The 19,082-nt window shown below is 43.2% G+C and overlaps 1 protein-coding gene across 1 annotated transcript in view; it reads left to right on the plus strand.

The window, feature by feature from the left end:
- Window positions 1–19,082, plus strand: part of tmod2 (tropomodulin 2) — a 32,792-nt gene that overhangs the window by 2,287 nt on the left and 11,423 nt on the right. Inside the window, exons 2-3 of the mRNA XM_037690392.1 lie at window positions 3,617–3,812; window positions 6,311–6,467. Coding sequence (XP_037546320.1) covers window positions 3,687–3,812; window positions 6,311–6,467 — 283 coding nt within the window. The 5' untranslated portion in view covers window positions 3,617–3,686. The remainder of the gene's footprint in view (window positions 1–3,616; window positions 3,813–6,310; window positions 6,468–19,082) is intronic.

Consider the following 19,082-nt stretch of genomic DNA (forward strand, 5'->3'; position numbering starts at 1 on the left):
AGCATTGTTCTGTAATAACTCGACCTACTGCTTCCTGCATCATCGTTAAAAATCGATTTTATTTATTGATTTTTGTCTCTAAAGTCTTAAATGATTCAGGGAAACTGGATATTCTTTGACAAAATGCTCTTATTGTTGTTGAACTTTCTCTGTTGAGGTTTGGGTTTTGAACCTGAGATTTTATGAATAAGATGATTTTTTTGAACTCGGGCATGTCCTCCTGTTTCCTGTTGGTGACAGAAAATGAGATTTTAGGTCCGAATTCTTATCTCTGGTTTCAGCGCCGAGTTTGTTTGAGTTTCTTTCAGGTCTGGATAAATTTTGGACGAGTTTGGAGAAACATTTAGTATTTCCAAACTTTTTTCCCATTGAACTTATTAAAATAATTAGTTAAAACGTAAAAAATTTGCTCCGACAAGCCGAGCTATTTTTCACAACTTATTTAAGTGAAATATGAAAATAATTGGGTCACTTCCCACATTGAGCTTTGATCATCAGTGTTTTAGTTTCTGATTAAGAACCTTTTGGACCACACGTGGTCTGAAGGCCATAAGTGGCCCTTGGATCATCTCCATCTGGCCCCAAAGTCCTCGTGTTAAAATAAGTACCTTTAAGACTTCTACGTCCAAGAACTTTAGACTAAATTAGGTTAAAAATATTCAATGTTTGTTTCAAATTGCTCACCCAGACTGAAGAGACCTGCTTTAAAAATATGCTCCAGTTGAGCATATTTCAAGCTAACAAACATTTTAACATGGGTGTCAAATTACAGGAAGTGTCCATTTTACAAGATTATATGAAATACCTTTTTTTTTTTTTTTGACAGAGCGTGCTAACTGTGCTACAACTTGTCCAAACAGGAAATGGAATAAAAGTCCTGGAAATCTCTGAATTTTCTGTTTGGAAGAATGTTTTTCTCAGTTTTTAGTAAGTCTGTGTGTTAAATGTAGCTAAAAATGTACAATAATAAGAGAAAAGCTGGACAAAAGTTCACAGGAAATTATCAGAAATGACTCAAAAGCCTTTTTATTGCTGTTTTATGTTTTGTAGTCTAGAAAACTAAAAATTCTGCGTCCTGTCTGGTGAAGTTGTTTGTGGGACGTTCAGCAGCTAGAGGGAAAGCTTCTGGTGGAGTGTATTCAGTATTGTTGGCTTGGAGTCGTCTGTTGTTGTTCTGAAGGATTAAGAGAAAATGGAGGAGAAAGGAATCGATCAGGCTGGACTAATGAATCCTCTGAGTGTCTCCGCCTCGGCCTGAACTCCTCATTATCCCTGTCTGCATGCTCCATTACCCCTGGAGCCCAGTAGCTGCTGGAGGCCGAACCCTGGATCAGACCGAACACGAGACCGTTTCAGATCTGAAGCTAATTGTCAAACATGTGTTTTTCCCCTCTGCTGATCTTAGTGTTTCAGAGTAAAACTTCTTTGTTTAGATAAAAACTGGAAACGTGGGAGGGTTTGAAAAATCACGAGAAACAAACCTGCCCCTGAAGGCAGCACGGGTGACTGCTGATGTTTGCATCATGCAGATTAGGTTTTATCCATCCGAGATGGATGAGATATTTCCAATCTGAGAAGGATTATCTAACGTTAAAAAGCTTTGCTTGGTTTGTCTCATGGCTGTTTGTACCTTTTCGATTTTAGGGATTCTTTCGACGTCTTCATTTGGGCTGGATTTACTGTCAGTGAATTCATTTACCGTCTTATTATTTCTTAGTCAGGTCTCACAGTTGGAGACTCTAAATTGCAAGAAAATCTACTCATTTTCTGAAGTCTGGCTCATGAACCATGCTTGGAACAGTTAATTTTTAAAAATCACACTTGTAAAACTGTATTCTTTGCTCCAACATTTTTCAGTCAGGTCATCTGGACAGTTTCTTTTTTTGTGCTGAAACGTTTCACCTTCCATCCAGAAGCTTCATCAGTCAAGGAAACGCACAACAAAACTGATTCTTCCCCCAACAGCTTACTCCAAAGTGGAACAAACCAGTTTTGTTGGTGCTAAGATGGTTTCTTTGGTAAGCCCCCACCTCCATTGCCGGCCCTCTTCCTTGTTGACAGTCTTGTCAAACTGGTTGAAAACAACAACGTCCATGCTCAATAATCTGGTTTGTTCCACTTTGGAGTAAGCTGTTGGGAGAAGAATCAGTTTTGTGCATTTCCTTGACTGATGAAGCCTTCCGGATCGAAGGTGAAACGTTTCAGCACAAAGAAAAAACTGTCCAGATGACCTGAGTGAAAAATGTTGGATTGTATACCTGGATTATTGAGCATGGACTTTGTTGTATTCTTTGCTGTGCACATGATTTTGTTGTCAGTCCCTGATTGTACCACCTCAGGTTGGTGGTTTAATCCGCTGTAGCAGTGGGTGGATTTGGACCAGTCTTTTATTTAATATTATTCATTTTGAGCTGTGTTCAAACTCAAGCGATGAGACTGCAAACCTGTGACTCGCGCAAAGAAATGAGGAAATCTGCAAAACCCTTTAAGACTCCCTCCTGAATGCTGTTTGTCAACAAGTTGCCAGTATTTGTAGCTCTGCGAAATAAGTCCTTTCATTGACCGTGTCCTAATGTGAAACAATGTAAAACTGTTCTGGTTCTGTTTGCAGGGCCTAGTGGTCCCTGCTTGAGATTGTTGTCGTGGATTATTACAACCATGTGCTCTGATTGTGTTGAGCTTCATCTGCTGCTGCTCAGCTCCACAAATGCTCCTGTTCTGACTCTGATTTTAGAGATAAATGTGGACTAACAGGGGAGGTGAGGGGACGAATCAGTCGTGGACAAAGCAAAGATTGTAGAAACAAGGAAGTGAGCAGAGATGCAAACCGGACCGTAGAGCAGGCTGAGGAACTGGCACCAAATGTTGGAAACAATCCTTTAAACCACAAACGTCCCTGGTCTTTTTTACATCACAGACGGGTTTTTACACGACAAGTGGTTTACGGTTTAGTAAAGTAATTTTCTGCTTCCTTGCAGGTTTTCAGCTTGTTCCAGTTTATTTAACAACAATCAAAAGTTCTGTTTACACAAACACGTTGTCAGTTTGGCAAAAATAAATTTTTTATTCAGACATGAAACGGTGGCATTTGTTTAGGTGAATGTTCTGATTAATGTACAGCTTTATAAGAATTAAAGCCTATGTGGAGTCCTGCAGGACATCTGGAAGTGCTGAGGTCATCTTAAAGTCCGGACCGGGGGCGTGGGACAGGGAACTGAACACTGAAGCCTCCTTCATGTTTGACAGTTTATCCATTCATGTTCCACTTCTCTGAAGTTTACTGAATGTGAACTGGTGGTTTAAATTCAAGCCTTCAGTCTCAGAAGAAAATGAAACGTTCATATTCTGTTGAAGTCCGGTTGTTGCTGATGTTTTACAAATCTGCTCCTGATTTGTGTTCATGAGTTGTTTAAAGGAGAAGTCAGATGATCTGTGTGAGCCTGCGAAAGTTGGACCTTTGTTCCAGCTGTGTGCACTGCAGAACCAGATGTTCTTCAGCCAATTGTTTCACGGAGACGAGATAATCAGTGGTCACCTCAGCCTGGAATCAGATTTTACTGTTTGTATGTTTGTTTGTTGACATCATGAGCTGATGTGTTCCTCGTTCTCCCCTCAGGTATCCCTCGTACCAGAACCAGCGTGGCTGCAGTTTGCTGTTCAGTGTTTCCGAGCAAGCTTTAGCCATCATGGCGCTGCCGTTCAAGAAGGATCTTGGCAAGTACAAGGACATCGATGAAGACGAGATCCTCGGGAAGCTGTCGGCCGAGGACCTGAAACAGCTGGAGATGGCCCTCGAGGAGATGGACCCTGAGGTCAGTGAGGCCTCGACAAACCTCCTGGGCTGTGAGGACTTGGGGAAAGAAAAAGTTGTTTTTATGATGTTTTTATTGAAGTAAAGAAATTGTGAAACCGTGAATTGTTCTGATTCACATCTACAGGCAATATGAAATGAACAGGATTTAGATTCACTGAAATCAAAAACATTTAACGTTGGACGGTTTTCTTCTACTAAACTACACTTCCTTGGGGCAGCTGTGGCCGAGTGGTTAAAACAGTCGTCCTCCAGTGCGAGAGTTGGGGGTTCGATTCCACAAGCAGTCACTTGCTGAAGTGTCCCTGGGCAAGTCACTGAACCCCTCTTTGCCTCCGATGCGTGCTATCAGTGTATGAATGTGATAAAGCTCTGATTATTCTTTGTACAGATCTAGTAGAGTGCTGTATGAATGGGTCAATGAGGGCACATATTGTGTTGTAAAGCGCTTTGAGTGCTTCTGATAAGATAGAAAGGTAAGTACAGTCCATTTACCATTTATTTACCATTTCCTGCTCTTGAGGAAATAAAACGCTGCTTGTCACAACTGTGTAAAATAAAGATGCACCATGTTTGGTTCTGTTGGCCCGTAACTTTTCAGATTTTATACAGTTGTGACCTGATGACATAAAAATTACCTATATTCAACAAAATACATTTTCTGTAAAAGTTGTCCATTTACTCTGGATTTTTTTAAACATGGGCTCAGTTGGTAGAGCTGTTGCCTCTCAGTCAGAAGGTCGCCGGTTCAAATCCCGGCCCGAGACCTGTTTGCATGTTCTCTCCGTGCAGTGGGTTTTCTCCGGGTATTCCCGTTTTCTCCCACAGACCAAAAACATGCATGTTAGGCTGATTGGTAACTCTAAATTGTCCCCAGGTGTGAGTGAGAGTGTGAATGGTTGTTTGTCTCATTTGGCTCTGTCGCTGTGATGGACTGGAGACCTATCCAGGGTGTCCCCCGCCCAGTGGTTAATTTGGGCTGGATCCTGCTGGAACAAGATCCGGGAACTCTCTCATTTTGACCCGTTCTGTTCCAACAACTCTTTGATCGGATCCAGCATCTCTGCCCTTAAAAGTTCAAAGTCATCACGCATTTTTATTTAGCTATTTATTAAAAATACAACGAGAGGAGACGTTTCCTTTAGCCCGGTGGACCCAGTCTGTGGATGTTCCAGCCGCAGCACGCGCAGCGCACCAGCTACACGCTCCTTCGAGGAGCAGGAGGGTGAGGACGGAGGGACAGATGGTCTTACGCACAGAGATTCTGCGCAGAGTCCTTCTCTCCTCCTCTCCAAATATTGTCCCTCCTCAGTGGGGCCACGCACTGAAAAACACCCCGTCTCTCCACCTGACAGAATCAGAGCTGCTCGTTCACACAACCTCCAAAATAGTAATTTTATTAAGTGTTTACAAATGTAGGTAAATGTTGATGTATTACAACCCGTTAAAATACACCAAGGCTGTAATGGAGTCCAAGCTGATGAAATATCAGAACACACGAAGAACTTTCTTAGTTTGGTCAAAGATTTGCATAAAACTTGTTGTAGAGCCAAAAACCGTGCCGACAAGAAAAACTGTTTGGTTTCAGTATCTGCAGGCTGACTTGACAAATATTTCTAGGTTTCCACACATCCATGTTCACAACAGGTGTCACCTAAAATGTTCCAGGACCGGTCGTATTTCTGATTCAAACCGTGGTTCCCAGGAGAACACGCTCATCACTTTTTGTTTTTGTTCAGAAACACAATAAAAACATTTTTTTATTCCTGGAGCAGAAGCAACAAGCTGAACATCCCATCGAGCTAGTATCCATACGGCTTGGAATGAATTATTGGATGGATGAGAACGTCACAGCGAGTCGTCTGCGGGAAGATTTTTAGGTGTTAAAGAGTGAATCTGCAGCTACACGCCAAAGGAGGAGTTTAACAACTGGCAGGACGGTGGAGCGCCATAAAGAGAACTCTGCACTGAACCACAAAACTTCTAGAGCCAGACGTTTACAGTTTGAGCCTAAACTACAGATTATCTGCAGACTTTACTCAATCTGAGCATAAATACGCACCGACACGTTCAGACTGTCAGACGTCGCCATCCTAAACGCCTCTTCCATGGACATTCTGATGAGCTTTATTCAACCACTTTGTTTATTTCTGTACATGAGCAAATACTTGTATTAGCAGCTGGTCACTATTCTGTTTGGAAGCTTTTAGTTTAAGAGCACCCTGTCAGAAGTCTGTATTCAGCTCGGTTTATAGAGCAGCGCAGCCCGTTTTAATTCTGGGAACAGATTAGATGGGACTGGAACTGAACAGCTCTGAAGCTGTGCTCTTAAACAATTTAGACTTTTTATTTCACATTTTCTGTGTAAATCTGTTCTCAAAGCATGAATGAGTGAAGTCCGTTTGTTTTTCCCTAAGGAATCCTTAAAAAATGCTTTGAGTTTTCAAAAACGCGACCATGACGCCAAATTTCAAAGTCTTCTGTGTGTTTTCTTCCCAGAATGCACTACTTCCAGCCGGTCTGCGACAGAAAGACCAGACCACGAAGGAAGCCACGGGCCCGTTCAACCGGGACCGCCTGCTCAAATATCTGGAGAAAGAAGCCATGGATCATAAGGACAGAGAGGACATCGTGCCCTTCACTGGAGAGAGGAAAGGTCTGTTTGTTTTTCTTTATTAGTCTCCAAAAGTTTCAAATCAGACAATGAACTCTGGGCAGGAGCACAAAGGCTCACCTGGTTCATTCCTGCTGGTTTTTATTTGGTTTCTCTGAGAGTTTCTCCCATTTCAAATGTGAACCAGCTGCAGTATTTAAAATTTTCTTTATTCTTTAAATGTTTCTGTGATTTATTTTTATTTTTTTCTCCTTGATTTTATAAGTCGAAACGTTTGCAGGACCGGTCAATAGTTTGTGCCCATCGGTCCTCCAAGACGCTGGAAGCAGATTCCTGTCGTCTAAAATTCAACACAGTTTGACGTTAACTTAAAAACTGTTACAGCAAATAAAATCTGTAAATGTAAACACTTTTAATTGGCTTCAAATCAAAATGGAGACATTAGTTAGAATATTCAGATAAATATGAAGAATTGGAGCTAAAACAGTTTAAAAGAATAACATTTAAGATTTGGGGTTTAGTTGAAACAAATATTCATATTTTGATCTAAAAATGTTTAAACCACATAAAAAAACATGTTGTTTTCAGCAGCATTAAAACTTTATTTATAAATGGCTTTTCGTACAACAGAGTTCTTCAGACCCAATGAGAACGGAACAAAGCGTAAACGAAATGTGACCCAAAAACCAAACGAATATAAGTGTTGTTGTGCTTTTTATAGTGCGTCTTTACTTTAGTTGGATCCTTCTCACAGATTAGTTTCAAACAGTAAAAAGTTGCAGGATAGTTTTGTCTGATGCTCTGGACTCATTTATAACACTGTTGGTTCTGGCCGTCTCAGATGAAGTGGATCCATGTGGTTCTGCTTGCTTCAGCAGTAATGACCGTCCTGCTGTCTTTGCAGGGATTAATACCGTATTTTTCAGACTATAAGGCACATTTAAAATCCTGTAATTTTTTCAAAAATCAACAATGAGCCTTATAATCCGGTGCGCTTTATGTATTAATTCTGGTTGTGCTTACTAACCTCGAACTGATTTTATGTGGTTATTGTGAGTGAGCTGAATAAAGTTTGACTTTTCTGACTGTTTTGTTTCGCTTAATGCGACTTATGTATGAAAACAGACCCGTTCATTAATATTGCGCCTTATAATCTGAAAAATCCGGTAATGCTCGGCTGCTCTTATGCAACATGAGTAAGGAAGGGAGTTTGTACCTGGGAGGGTCAGAAGAAAAGTTCAGGATTTAAATATTAAAACTACAGTTTTGTTGTCAGTAGATTTTATGTGAATCTCCTTCTAAACTTTACTGCATCAGTTTAATGTGGTTGTTTCTGTCCAGGTCTGCGCATCTTTCACAGAAATGTGGTTGGGTTTGATGATGAAATGTATAAATATGACTTCCTGATGGTGCAGCACGTACGGTGACGTTAAAAGTTTTGGTGTTGAAGTGACTTCAGTAATTCATCAGAACAGAGAGGGTTAAACGTTTGACTTGGACAGGTCAAATTTAGGTCCCGCTGAAAATTAAACTGCAGCTTTTTTTTAAAGGAATGCGCTTCACCCGCCGCCCTGCATGTCAGAGTTTTAAACATCTGACACGTTGTGTAGCGCTCTGATTACTTTGTGTTAAAGATGACCTTCAGTATTTTAGCTCAGTATCTGTAAATTGGACCAGTTGTGGACATGTTTTTGTTTGCTGCAGTTTATTAGCTGCACATCCGTCTTGAATCGGGCTGCTTTCACCGTCATGGTGCAACAGGAGCACTCGGGTCCATTAATCAGATCCTTTTAGGCGTCCCACGAGCCAAACTGAGGTCGGACCTCTGCAGTGGTCTCACATTGTGGATCACTTGATACCGATCCAGGCAAGAACTGCTCAGATCCATTTGAAGCCGGTTGAAACTTGTTTTATGGGCATTTGGTTCTTGTAGTTTGACAAGTAATCGTTCCTAATCTAGTTTTGTTTTGGGTTAGAAATTTTATTTTGATCTTTATATATATTTTTTTAAATAATAGACTTTTATGAATTTTATCAGTTTTAAATGGGTTTTTATTATTTTGATCATGTTTAATTAGTTTTATTTACTTCATCACTGTGTAGAGAGTGGTGGCACAGAGGTTAGAGAAGGTGGTGGGCCTGTGATCGGAAGATTGCCGGTTCAACTCCCGGTACCGACAACATCAAAAAACATGTGGGTGGGATAGGTCCACCCCCACCATCTGCTCCCCCGGCCACCCTAGATAGCAGCTCTCTGCGCCACGCAGAGGGCTGTGGTAGCTCGGTGGTCTGGGGTTGCGTCAGGAAGGGCATCCGGTGTAAAAATAATTGCAAAATCTTGGTGCAACTTAGTTTGCTGTGTCGACCCCTGAAGAAGAGAGCAGCCAAAAGAAGCAAAATATTCAGCACTGTGGTCAACATGCATGTTTTTTTTTTATGATAGTTGACAAAATGTGTCTAGTTGTTCCTGAGATAATGTCTTTACAAACTTTAGACTAAAATTAGCCGTGGTTGTAGATGAATCATACATAACACATAGTCATGCATAACTAGGGCTGGATACCTTTCTAAAAAAATCAGTACCGGTGTCGGTACCTTCACTTCGGTACCTTCACTTCGGTGTCGGTTCCTGGACGGTTCTTTTTTCGGTACCAATTTTGTAATTACTATTAATTCTAACAAGAATAAAATTACGTTACACATTACAGTACAAATTATGTTTTATTTTTTAACTTTGGTATTTTTCTATTCCAAGCAGTTTTCTTGCATAAAAATAAACAAATAATTTCCAGTTCAAAGACCAGTTACAAACCAGTGACACGTCAGTGTAATGTTCACTGCTACACACTGAGGACCTTTTCACTGAACAGTTTTTCTTCAGAAACATCAACATGTCTGTTTTCTGTGGACACAAACAAGATGCTTCTGGCTGATGGTGTCTCCAGCAGTAGAACATGTTCACTCCGAGGCTGTAGATGATGATTGTTGCACACACAGATACCTGGTTGTCAGTTTGATAGCACTGACATATTGTCCCTCACATCCCACCAGCAGGTCTCTGGATTCACTGAGGTAGGGTTGATGCAGACTTCTGCACCTCTGTGTCTCTGCCTGAATCTTCTCTGTGGTTCTCTGGGGTTTAGGACTCTGATAATCTCCCTAATTGACATGAGAACAAAACATCAACAATAACATGGTTGTGTTATTATTGCTCAAAAAAACATTATCTAGGCTGAGAGATAAAGGTTTAACTGGTCAACAACATCCTTTACATTATTAGTGTTTAGTGTATGTCTTAGATCCTTGTATACTATTTCTTTTTCATACTTTATATTTTTGCTATTATTGGGTGTAACCAATTTTGTTCCACCCCATGTACCACGTGTGATGCAAATAACAATAAAGAACCTTGAACCTTTTATAAATGTGCATAACCTTAAATGAATTACCAGGTTTAACTAAAGTCTGAAGAGCATGGATAAAAACGACACATTAATGAAGCTTTTGTATCAGAGTCGGAGTCAGAGAGGTTTTATAGTCATTTCAGATACTGTACATACAAGTACATATTGAAACGAAACCGCGTTCCTCCAGGATCATGGTGCAACACAGAACATAACGTGCAAAAACAACACAACACACAGTGCAGATACACAACAGTACAATAAATACAATGATAATAATGACCTATAATATAAGGTCTGAGATAATTCTCTCCTTGTGTCTAAAGATTTCTCGGCTTGTTTTGCTCCAAAATGAAACTTTCCGTTTTCCTTTTCATTTTGTTTTACTCAGAAGCATCTATGCAAATCTCAGCCTGAAGCTTTATTTCAACGTGAGTAGGTTCGCTAGAGTTTATTTTAATAGATTTGTTTTTTGCTCGTACTCATGCAGTAAACATGTTTTAATTTGGTTCTTCAGTGCAGCTACGTCATGTGTTTTACGTTAATGTAAGAAAGTTGTAAGCCGGAGATAGATTAAACTTTTTGTAAAGAGTTTTGTGTTGTTTCTTTTTAAAAACAAAGTCCGGCAGCAGAACCGGTCTGGAGAGTGACTGTACCTGTTCAGTTCCAGCAGGTTTTGTTGTAGTTATTGTTTTTTTAGAATGAGATTTTCTTGCATGGCATCATGGTGGTAAATAAACCAGAGCGACTGGACTAACTGGACCAACAGAATCCCAGAGCAGAATGTCTTTTATTTTCCAGAGGAAATGTTTTCTTCTGTTGAGTTCTCCTGAGATTTAAAAACTCTTAAAAAAAAACTATGCAGAGGAAATATGGAGTTGACGTTATTCTCCGAGATAACCACGGTAACGTGCGTGTGTGTGTGTGTGTGTGTGCGAGCGTGTGTGTGCGAGCGTGTGTGTGCGAGCGTGTGTGTGCGAGCGTGTGTGTAAAACAGCTTCCTATGACAACATGGAAAACACCGTGATGGCGGTTCTGTGGAATGCTGCTCCTCCTTGTTATTTTCACCCCCCGCTGATAAATACTGTGGTTCTGAGGCTCTTTTTGTTCAGTAAAAATCAAACTGCCGGTGGAAAACTGCAGGTCTGGGTAACCACTGCCGCACTTTGACTGCTGGATTTCACTGTAGTGGGGCATTTTTGTAGGAGGTTCTTTTTTATGTTTCTGTTAGCATTTTAAACTTGTGACTAAAACTGAAGTTTATTTTTTGACAGCTAATCATGATTCAGTTCCTGGTAGAGAAACTTTTGTTACTTAGGCATTTCTTGTAGTTGGTCTCTAGGTTTGAACACAATCCAGGATGGGTTTTTGGGCCACTCCTCTGTACAGGAACTCTACAACCTTTAGGTTCCTTGGCTGCTACTTGAAAAGTCAAAGCTTCAGCTCCTCCACTGTTGTTCTGAAGAATTGAGGTCTGGAGTCTGGTTTGGCTGCTCCATGTTTCTGCTTTCAGTGTTTCTCCTCAGTTACTTTTGACTTTTACCATTGGCCTCTCAATATGATGAAGTCATCCTGTTGCCTTAGTGGAAAAACATGTCCAAATCATGTTTCCACTTGACTGTAGGTATTGTGTTGCTCAGGCCATACTCAGCATTTCTTTTACTCAAAATGCAGCAGGTTGAGTTGATGCCAGAGAGCTGGATCTTGGTCTCATCTGACCACAGAACTTTCTACCAACCTTTGTCTGAACCATTTAGATGTTTACTGGCAAACATCAGATGGTCGGATACCTGTACCTTCTTCAGCATGGGGAACTTTTGAGAGACTGACCTGTACCTGTACCTTCTTCAGCAGGTGGACCTTTAGTCCATCTCAGCATAGTGTGGTACCAAGTAGGGCATTAACAGAGTGCTCGAGTAATCTACACATCGATTGCTAGGACCTCTATCGAGGTTAAAAATGTAATGTCGAGTAACCGTAGTGACGTCATATTATGTGACCACCGTATGACCGTAGGGGGCGGTGTTGCACTGTTGCAGGTCACAGAGTATGGTGTAACACCGGGTCCAATCCACCGCCCATCTACTGTTTTAAGTTTCGTTTCTGACGTGCTGCATGTTTCTTCACGTTTGCAGTTTAATAATAATAACTAATAGTTTAGTTTTTCCTGTGACTTATTTGCAGTATGATAAATGGTAGGAGCATAATATACGCTCCCAATGTTTTGTTGGTCATTTTTTTGTAAATAATTACCTTTTATTTCGGTTTTATTTATTTATTTTTGTATCTTGAGATCTATGACGTCATCAAATACTCGAGTTCTACTTGGGTTTTATTATGTTAATGTCGAGTTTAAAAATTATATACTCGTTCAACCCCTAGTACCAAGGTCCTCTCATGAAGCTGTGGACCTTCTAGGCTACAGTATACTCGGGCGGACCTTTTTCCACGTGGACTCGACGACCACTGTCCGTAGGGGGTTGAGACTTCAAACTCGAGCGTCCACCCTGAGCGGCTGCAGACCAGCTCCACAGGCAAGGGGCGTTTATCTTCGGGACAAATTGAGGTCACCGATTGGTCATTTGCTGACATGCCTACTGGATTGATTGACAACTCACAAAAAAAAAAAAAAACAAACAAAAAAAAAAACGAGAGCTGGCCGCCCACCGGCAGCGGTGTTCTGTGTTTATATGTTGTTAATAAAAAGTTATATAAAAAAAAAAAAAGAAAAAACATGAAGCGCTGGCCCTGCAGTCCACACATCAGACCAGCCTAGCAGGAAATCTCCAGACCCTCCCACAGTCACGCTGGACCTGATTTTAATTTGCTCGTGACAAATTCCTTCATTTCTCACAATTTCAGTCATGGCGTCAACAGAGGAGAAGGAAGAGATCGCTTGCCTTTTGGCATAAAAAAACAACCTAACAAAAAAAGGAAAGGACATTAAACCAGATCAGGGATGAAGTAGAATTTAATACATTGCTGTCGCAAACAAAACAGTTCATCGCCGGGCAGTTTATTGTGCGACACAGAGTACACGTACGCGGTCGTAAAAATTGAGCTTTTCATGGACATGCCCTGCGGATATCCGCTTCGAGTCTAATCCGGTATGCGCGGACCTCCGCAGACTGACGTACGCCCAACTATACTGGGGGGTCTTTACTCAGTAACTCAGATCAGCACCAGGCCACACAACCCTGACCAGAACCAAGCAGGTGTAGAATGGATCAATGGAAAGTGGACCATTTGGTCTGAAAGTGTTGGATTTTGTGTTACTGTGACGAACACTCTTGTTAGGGGTTTACGTTCTCGAGGTCCCTTCTTAAATAAGGAGTCTCGTGTTACAGATCCTCCTTCTGTTTACTGTAAATGTATTTATCATTTTTACAGCATTATAATGTCATTGTTATGTGACTCTTTACTTTGTTGGTGGATCAGAGTTTTAAGCTCTTTTTCTTTTTCTGTGCCTGAAATGCGGCTCTCTGGATGCTGCCTAACAACTGTGTTTACAGTTTACTGGCTTTCAGGAAGTGCCAAGGCCCCCACCGGGGACCAGCTTCAACTATCTGAATGACTTGGAATGAAAAGAAAGAGGGAGGGTCTGTTTTTGTGTTGTTTTTATTTAGGAAGACTGGCAGAAAGAGGCCCCCACTGTACGGTTTGTGTGCCCTCGCCTCAGCAGTGGATCAGACTCCAGTAATTGTTCCTTGACTTCCTTTATACTGATTGTTTGTTTCATTAGAGTTGTTGCCGAGGCAATACTGGACAGTCATGGCTGCATTAGCTTGTATAAATACAAGTTTTTAATATTTTATTGGCTAATTAAACTCATAGGTGCATTTGTCACATGTACAAAGTGCAGTGAAGCTTGAAAGAGAAGCCAGATTTCACAAATATTTCTGGCTTTATTTCTTGTCAAAATGATTAAGAAGTTGCGTTCTTTGAAGAAATGCACATGGCCTGTCTTGTTGCACACTAAAGTTTTAGACAACGGTCTGATCTGGTTGGAGATGACTCACGGCTACTACCACCAGATTTTAGCTCGATCTGTACAAACGATTGAAGTGTAAACATTTATTTGCTTGCTAAGAATAATAAACTGTGGCAGCCATCAGTTGCAGCTGTGCATCCAATGATTACTTTCAGAGTTTCAATAAAATCCGTTCAGTAGTTTACAGACAGACACTGGGATTACATGTTCGCTAACTTTTATGGTGACGGGCGATAAAAATGTGTATGATGGGGCGAAGTAATCCCTTCAGATGAGCTTGTAAGGTCTACAAAGTACTTAGTTTAAAGATTTGTTCAATGTAAAAATAAATCTGTAAACGTTTAAATTAGAGCCTGAACGATATGGAAATTTTGGCTATGGTTAATACCGATATTGGAAGAGGAAGGCTAATAATAATATGTATTATCATTGTATGTTCCCATACAATGACGAAATTGGCTCTGTGCATTTAACCCATCCACCACCAGGTGGAGCAATGGGCAGCTATAGAAACGTTGGTTACGTACTGTAACCCCAGATTCTATGAATATAAGCGTAGCCCTTTAAGGCCTTCGCTTTAGTGGGTTTATCCCGTTATGCAGAGCATAAGCACTGAAAAAAATTAGTCCACGCCCACCTGCTGTGTGGGCCCTACCCGGTCCGTATAAATTACGTTAAGAGCGGGAAATCGGCTCCCAAAATAGCTTTTTTCTTCAGCCATTTAGGAGCCAGTGAGGCCCGACGCTTAAAGGGCTACGCTTATATTCATAGAATCTGGGGTTACAGTACGTAACCAACGTTCTATGTCATATAAGCTTCGCCCTTTAAGGCCTTCGCTTTAGTGGGTAAAGGGCGAAGCCGATGTAGTCCTCGCCTCACTGGGTCCATTCGAACACAGTAAGAAGCGGAAGCTTGCCCAAAAAACGTCTTGTCACTCAGCTCCCCATGTGCATAACTACGCATCGCGTAATTATGTGCCATGCACAGACGCATGTTGTGTAGCTATGCGTTCTGACAAAGCATGAATACCCCGGAAAACTTTCAACGGGAAGAAGAAGTTGAAAAGAGGGGGGGGGGGGGGCATGAACCAACTGGTTCATGGCTGAACAGTATAAACAGATTAATGTCCATAAATTGATTATAAATCAATTGAACTGATTGGTAACAATAATCATGAACTGATTAGTGACAATATAACCAAAATCACAGACACGACTTGTGACTGATAACAACATCTCACACTGTAATGCATGCAGACAGAAGTGAGCTTAAACAGAGTTCCATGAGAACAATAACATTCATTCTGTTAGAGCACTAAGGACAGAATGTGTCATGGAACGAGCCGTTACATCACGTAGGTAAAAGCGAATAAATGAGCAGGGTGTTGACCATGCAGCCGCAGTGCAGATGTCCTGCATTGACATACCATTATGCAGAGCAGTCGAAGATGCGATACCCCTGGTCGAGTGTGCTTAGAGGTTGACAGGAGGCTCTAAATCTGATGCTCTGTAGGCTTCAGAAAAGGCCTCACACAGCCAGTGTGACAAGCGCTGGATGGATAACGGCGACCTGTAGAAGCATCTCTATAATGCACAAACCATTGTTGAGTTTGAAACGCATTGCAGCTGTGCGCGTTACGTAACACGTCAACGCCTGCACCGGACAGAGAAGATGAACAGATGCTTCCCCTTCTGATCTGTGGGAGGGAAAAAACCCCTCCAACGATATCACTCTTGATTTAAAAGAGCTCGTGATGTTTTAGGCATAAAAGCTGGGTTGGTCTTAAATCAGCTGAGCTGCCCGTCAGCCTAATTCTAAGGCATGACGAAGCAACAGAGAGGGCAGATAAATACTTACCCTCTTAGCGGGTGTTAAAACCAGCAACAGGGCTGTTAAAAGAGACAAGAATTTAAATGAAACCTGATCCAGAGGCTCAATTGAAGCTTTGATCAGGGCTCGCAGGACCAGCGTTAAACCCACTGTGGAAAACAAGTGGGCGTGAAAACAGGCCTACATCTCTGTACACCTTTTAGAAACCGCTTCATCAGCGGGTGATAAAAGCTGTTCTGACTCCAAACCCTTTGTGGCAGGAAGAGATGGCTGCAATCGTACGTTAAAGCGTACTGAAAGCCAACTCCCTATCCATCAGCTGTTGTAGAAAAACAACACGCCGCTTAAAAGGCATGAGGTGGTCTCTAAACCTTCTCTGTGCACCAGCGCTGAAAAGCCGTCCCCTTGATGTGTACAGAACTGTGGTAGATGCAGCACGTGAATCTTGAATTGTGCACACTATCTCCTGAGGGAGACCCATCCTCTAAGTGGAACCGCTCAGCGGTCAGACCCACCGGTGTTGACCTATTTCTGGGTAACTCTTGGTCGCTCCTCCTGCCTGAAGGAGAGCATCCTTCCTCCATGACAGTTCCACGGCGACCCAACAACAGACGTTGCAGGCCTGGGAACCATAGTGCGTTCACACGCCGGGAGCCACCAAGGAGGGCTGTCAATCCCTCCTCTTGAACTCGGTTCATGGACCGTAAAAAACAGAGGAGGTGGGGGGGAAAGAAAACGCGTAAAAAGCGTTTTGGGCCACCGACTGTGAGCAAATGCGTCCCCCCCCAGCGATGGATCGTCTCGCGGGCTCAGGGAAAACCGTAGTTGACATTGAGCGTTCTTCTCGCATCGCAAACAGGTCCACAGCTGCTTGCCAACTTCTGCTGCGTCTGAAAAACATCAGATCCGGATGGAGGATCCGGTCCACGTAACGTGGGCCGCCCTTGGACGTCACATCAGAACACCGGATATGTAAACCGCTCTAATAAAAGCAGGTTTTGATGAACCCAACTCAGTAGCTTTCGCACAATGTGTAACATCTGGCTGAACGCACACCCTGATGGTTATGTATGCAGCAGTCATCATGATGTCTGTGTGAATCATCACGTGTTGATTCTGTAGCACAGGAGCAAGGTGTTGAATCACATTCAGTACTGTGCGACACTCCAAAACATTGATGTGGGCTGATGTGTAGTGGGGCCACAGCGCCCCTACTGCTTGAGATAGGTATGTCCCCCCCCCAGCCTGACAGCAACGTGTCCGTGAAGACTGACCCATGACGTGGGTCTGCTGAGGGGGACTCCCTCTGATAGAAAAACAAGGTGTTTCCCCAGAGTCGGAGGTCTGCTTCCACAGAGGAAAAGACAATGATCATCCGTCGTTGTTTTACTGGATCCACATGCAGACGTGCAAAAACACCTCTAGAGGCGTCTCATGTGATAAATGAGTTTTCATGGTGGTTGAATTTAATTCCACTCCAGAAAAACAAATGTCTGGGCCGGGAAAATCGAGCTTCCTTCCACTTATGGCGAAGCCCAGATTAACAGGTGTGATGTCAACACCTGATCCTGCATCAGCGCCTCCTGTCTGAAGTGACAGGATCCGCAGATCATCCAGGTAAAAACAAAAAACTCTCGTCTCTGTGTTTTAGGATGATCGGTATGCGTTCTCTGGATGTTAAACAACAGATCCAAGAACGGTCTCACCCCTCCGATCCGTGAGTAAAAACCCTCGTGTTTTCTCTCCCTTGGGGAACTCTGTAGATTACTTTTATCAGAAAACACTTGGATTTCTGCATTTAGGGAAGAGAATCAGTCTGATGATGATGACGGGACCGTTTATATAACTCCTCTGAATGGAGGGGTTCGGGTTGCAAACTGTAACTTGTACCATTTGCATAAACCCTGTCCATCCATCTGAAAAACGGCGAGCATGTTTAGCCACTCTACGTAACGTTCGTGGATGAACGTGCGTTAATGATGCGTCATGTTTTGTACGGCTGTCAGCAGTCCGTCCCTCAACCGCCGTCATGCGTCGCGGGAATGTTTTCTGTGTGACCCCGGGCGAGACTTGAGCTGAAGGCGAAGCGTGTGACAGCTGATGACGCGGTGAGCTGCGCGTTTGACGTCGCTGTGCGAACGTTGAAAGGCGGAGGGCGTGACTTCATTTACACCGTGCTGTTGGAGTGAAGGCTGCTTAGCCCCGCGGGAGCACACGTTGTTCTCTGGAGGGACGCGCGCCGCTCTCGCTGGAGGGGCGCGCGCTAGAGGGAGGTGGGACTCATTACCGGATTCTTCGGCTGCTTCACGTTTAAGCTGCGGTGAGCTGCCGAAAGCTGAGAGAGAAGGACCCCCACCCGGACCAGCCTGCGGACCACATTCATACCGATGTGAGCTGGTTAGCGCCGGCAGCTGTGTGTGTGCGCCAGCATCAACGTAGCGCCGTTGGATGGAGGCTGTCCATCTTAGTGATCGACTCGTCATGTCAGAGCGGCGGTGAGTTAAAAACCTGTTTAAGGACACCGGCTCATGTGGAGGCTGTTCCATCCCACGAGTGCGAGTTGACACCGCTTGAGTGAGGATCGTGCAGTTCTAGTTGGTAATGAGTTATTTTCGCTTACCGTTGTGCCGTGATCGACTCGTCATGTCTAGAGCGACGGTGAGTTTAAAAAACCTTTATTTAAGGACACCGGCTCATGTGTGGAGGCTGTTCTGTGATCGACTCGTCATGTCTTAGAGCGACGGTGAGTTAAAAAACCTTTATTTAAGGACACCGGCTCGTGTGTGGGGCTGTTTCATCCCACGGGTACGAGTTGACATCACTTGGGTGAAAAACGTGCAGCCCGGGATTATAACGAGTTATTTTCACTTACCATCGTGCCCTGTAAGCGATTAATAATGTCTTGGAGCGGCGGTGAGTTTAAAAAGCCTTATAAAGGACACCGGCTCTTATGTGTGCGGCCGCTGTGAGCTCATCCGGGCTTACAGACTGGCTAAAAAACAGACACTTGATCATTAATGATGATTTATTTCAACTTTCGTGTCACTTTTACACACACCCTCCGGAGACCGTCATTTTGAGAGCTTTCTCTCTCATGAGCTCTGCGATTGTTTGCCCAGAGCGCTGTCTTGCAGGCGAACTCTGGGGAAACGCTGAGCTGCAGGCTGCCGGAGTGCAGAGGGCTGGATTCTGACGGGCGGGGCTGGTGGTGGAACTCAGTGAGAGCCGCGGCCGTGGAAAAGTCGAAGCTTGCTCGCGACGGTCCCTCCAGCGGGACAGGGTGGGCCGCGCGGCTTGATGAGGTGGTGCACAGCCTCTGGCACCTCCTCCGACTGTTTCACTTCGCCAGCATGGTTTGAAGCTGCTCTGAACAGCGCGTCCGCGATGTTTCATCAGGTCTTGTGCAGATTCTCCGGCAGCGAGGGGAGTAAC

Source organism: Nematolebias whitei, chromosome 2 (assembly GCF_014905685.2).
Source record: "Nematolebias whitei isolate Nwh7 chromosome 2, NemWhi1, whole genome shotgun sequence".
Classification (NCBI taxonomy): Eukaryota; Metazoa; Chordata; class Actinopteri; order Cyprinodontiformes; family Rivulidae; genus Nematolebias; species Nematolebias whitei.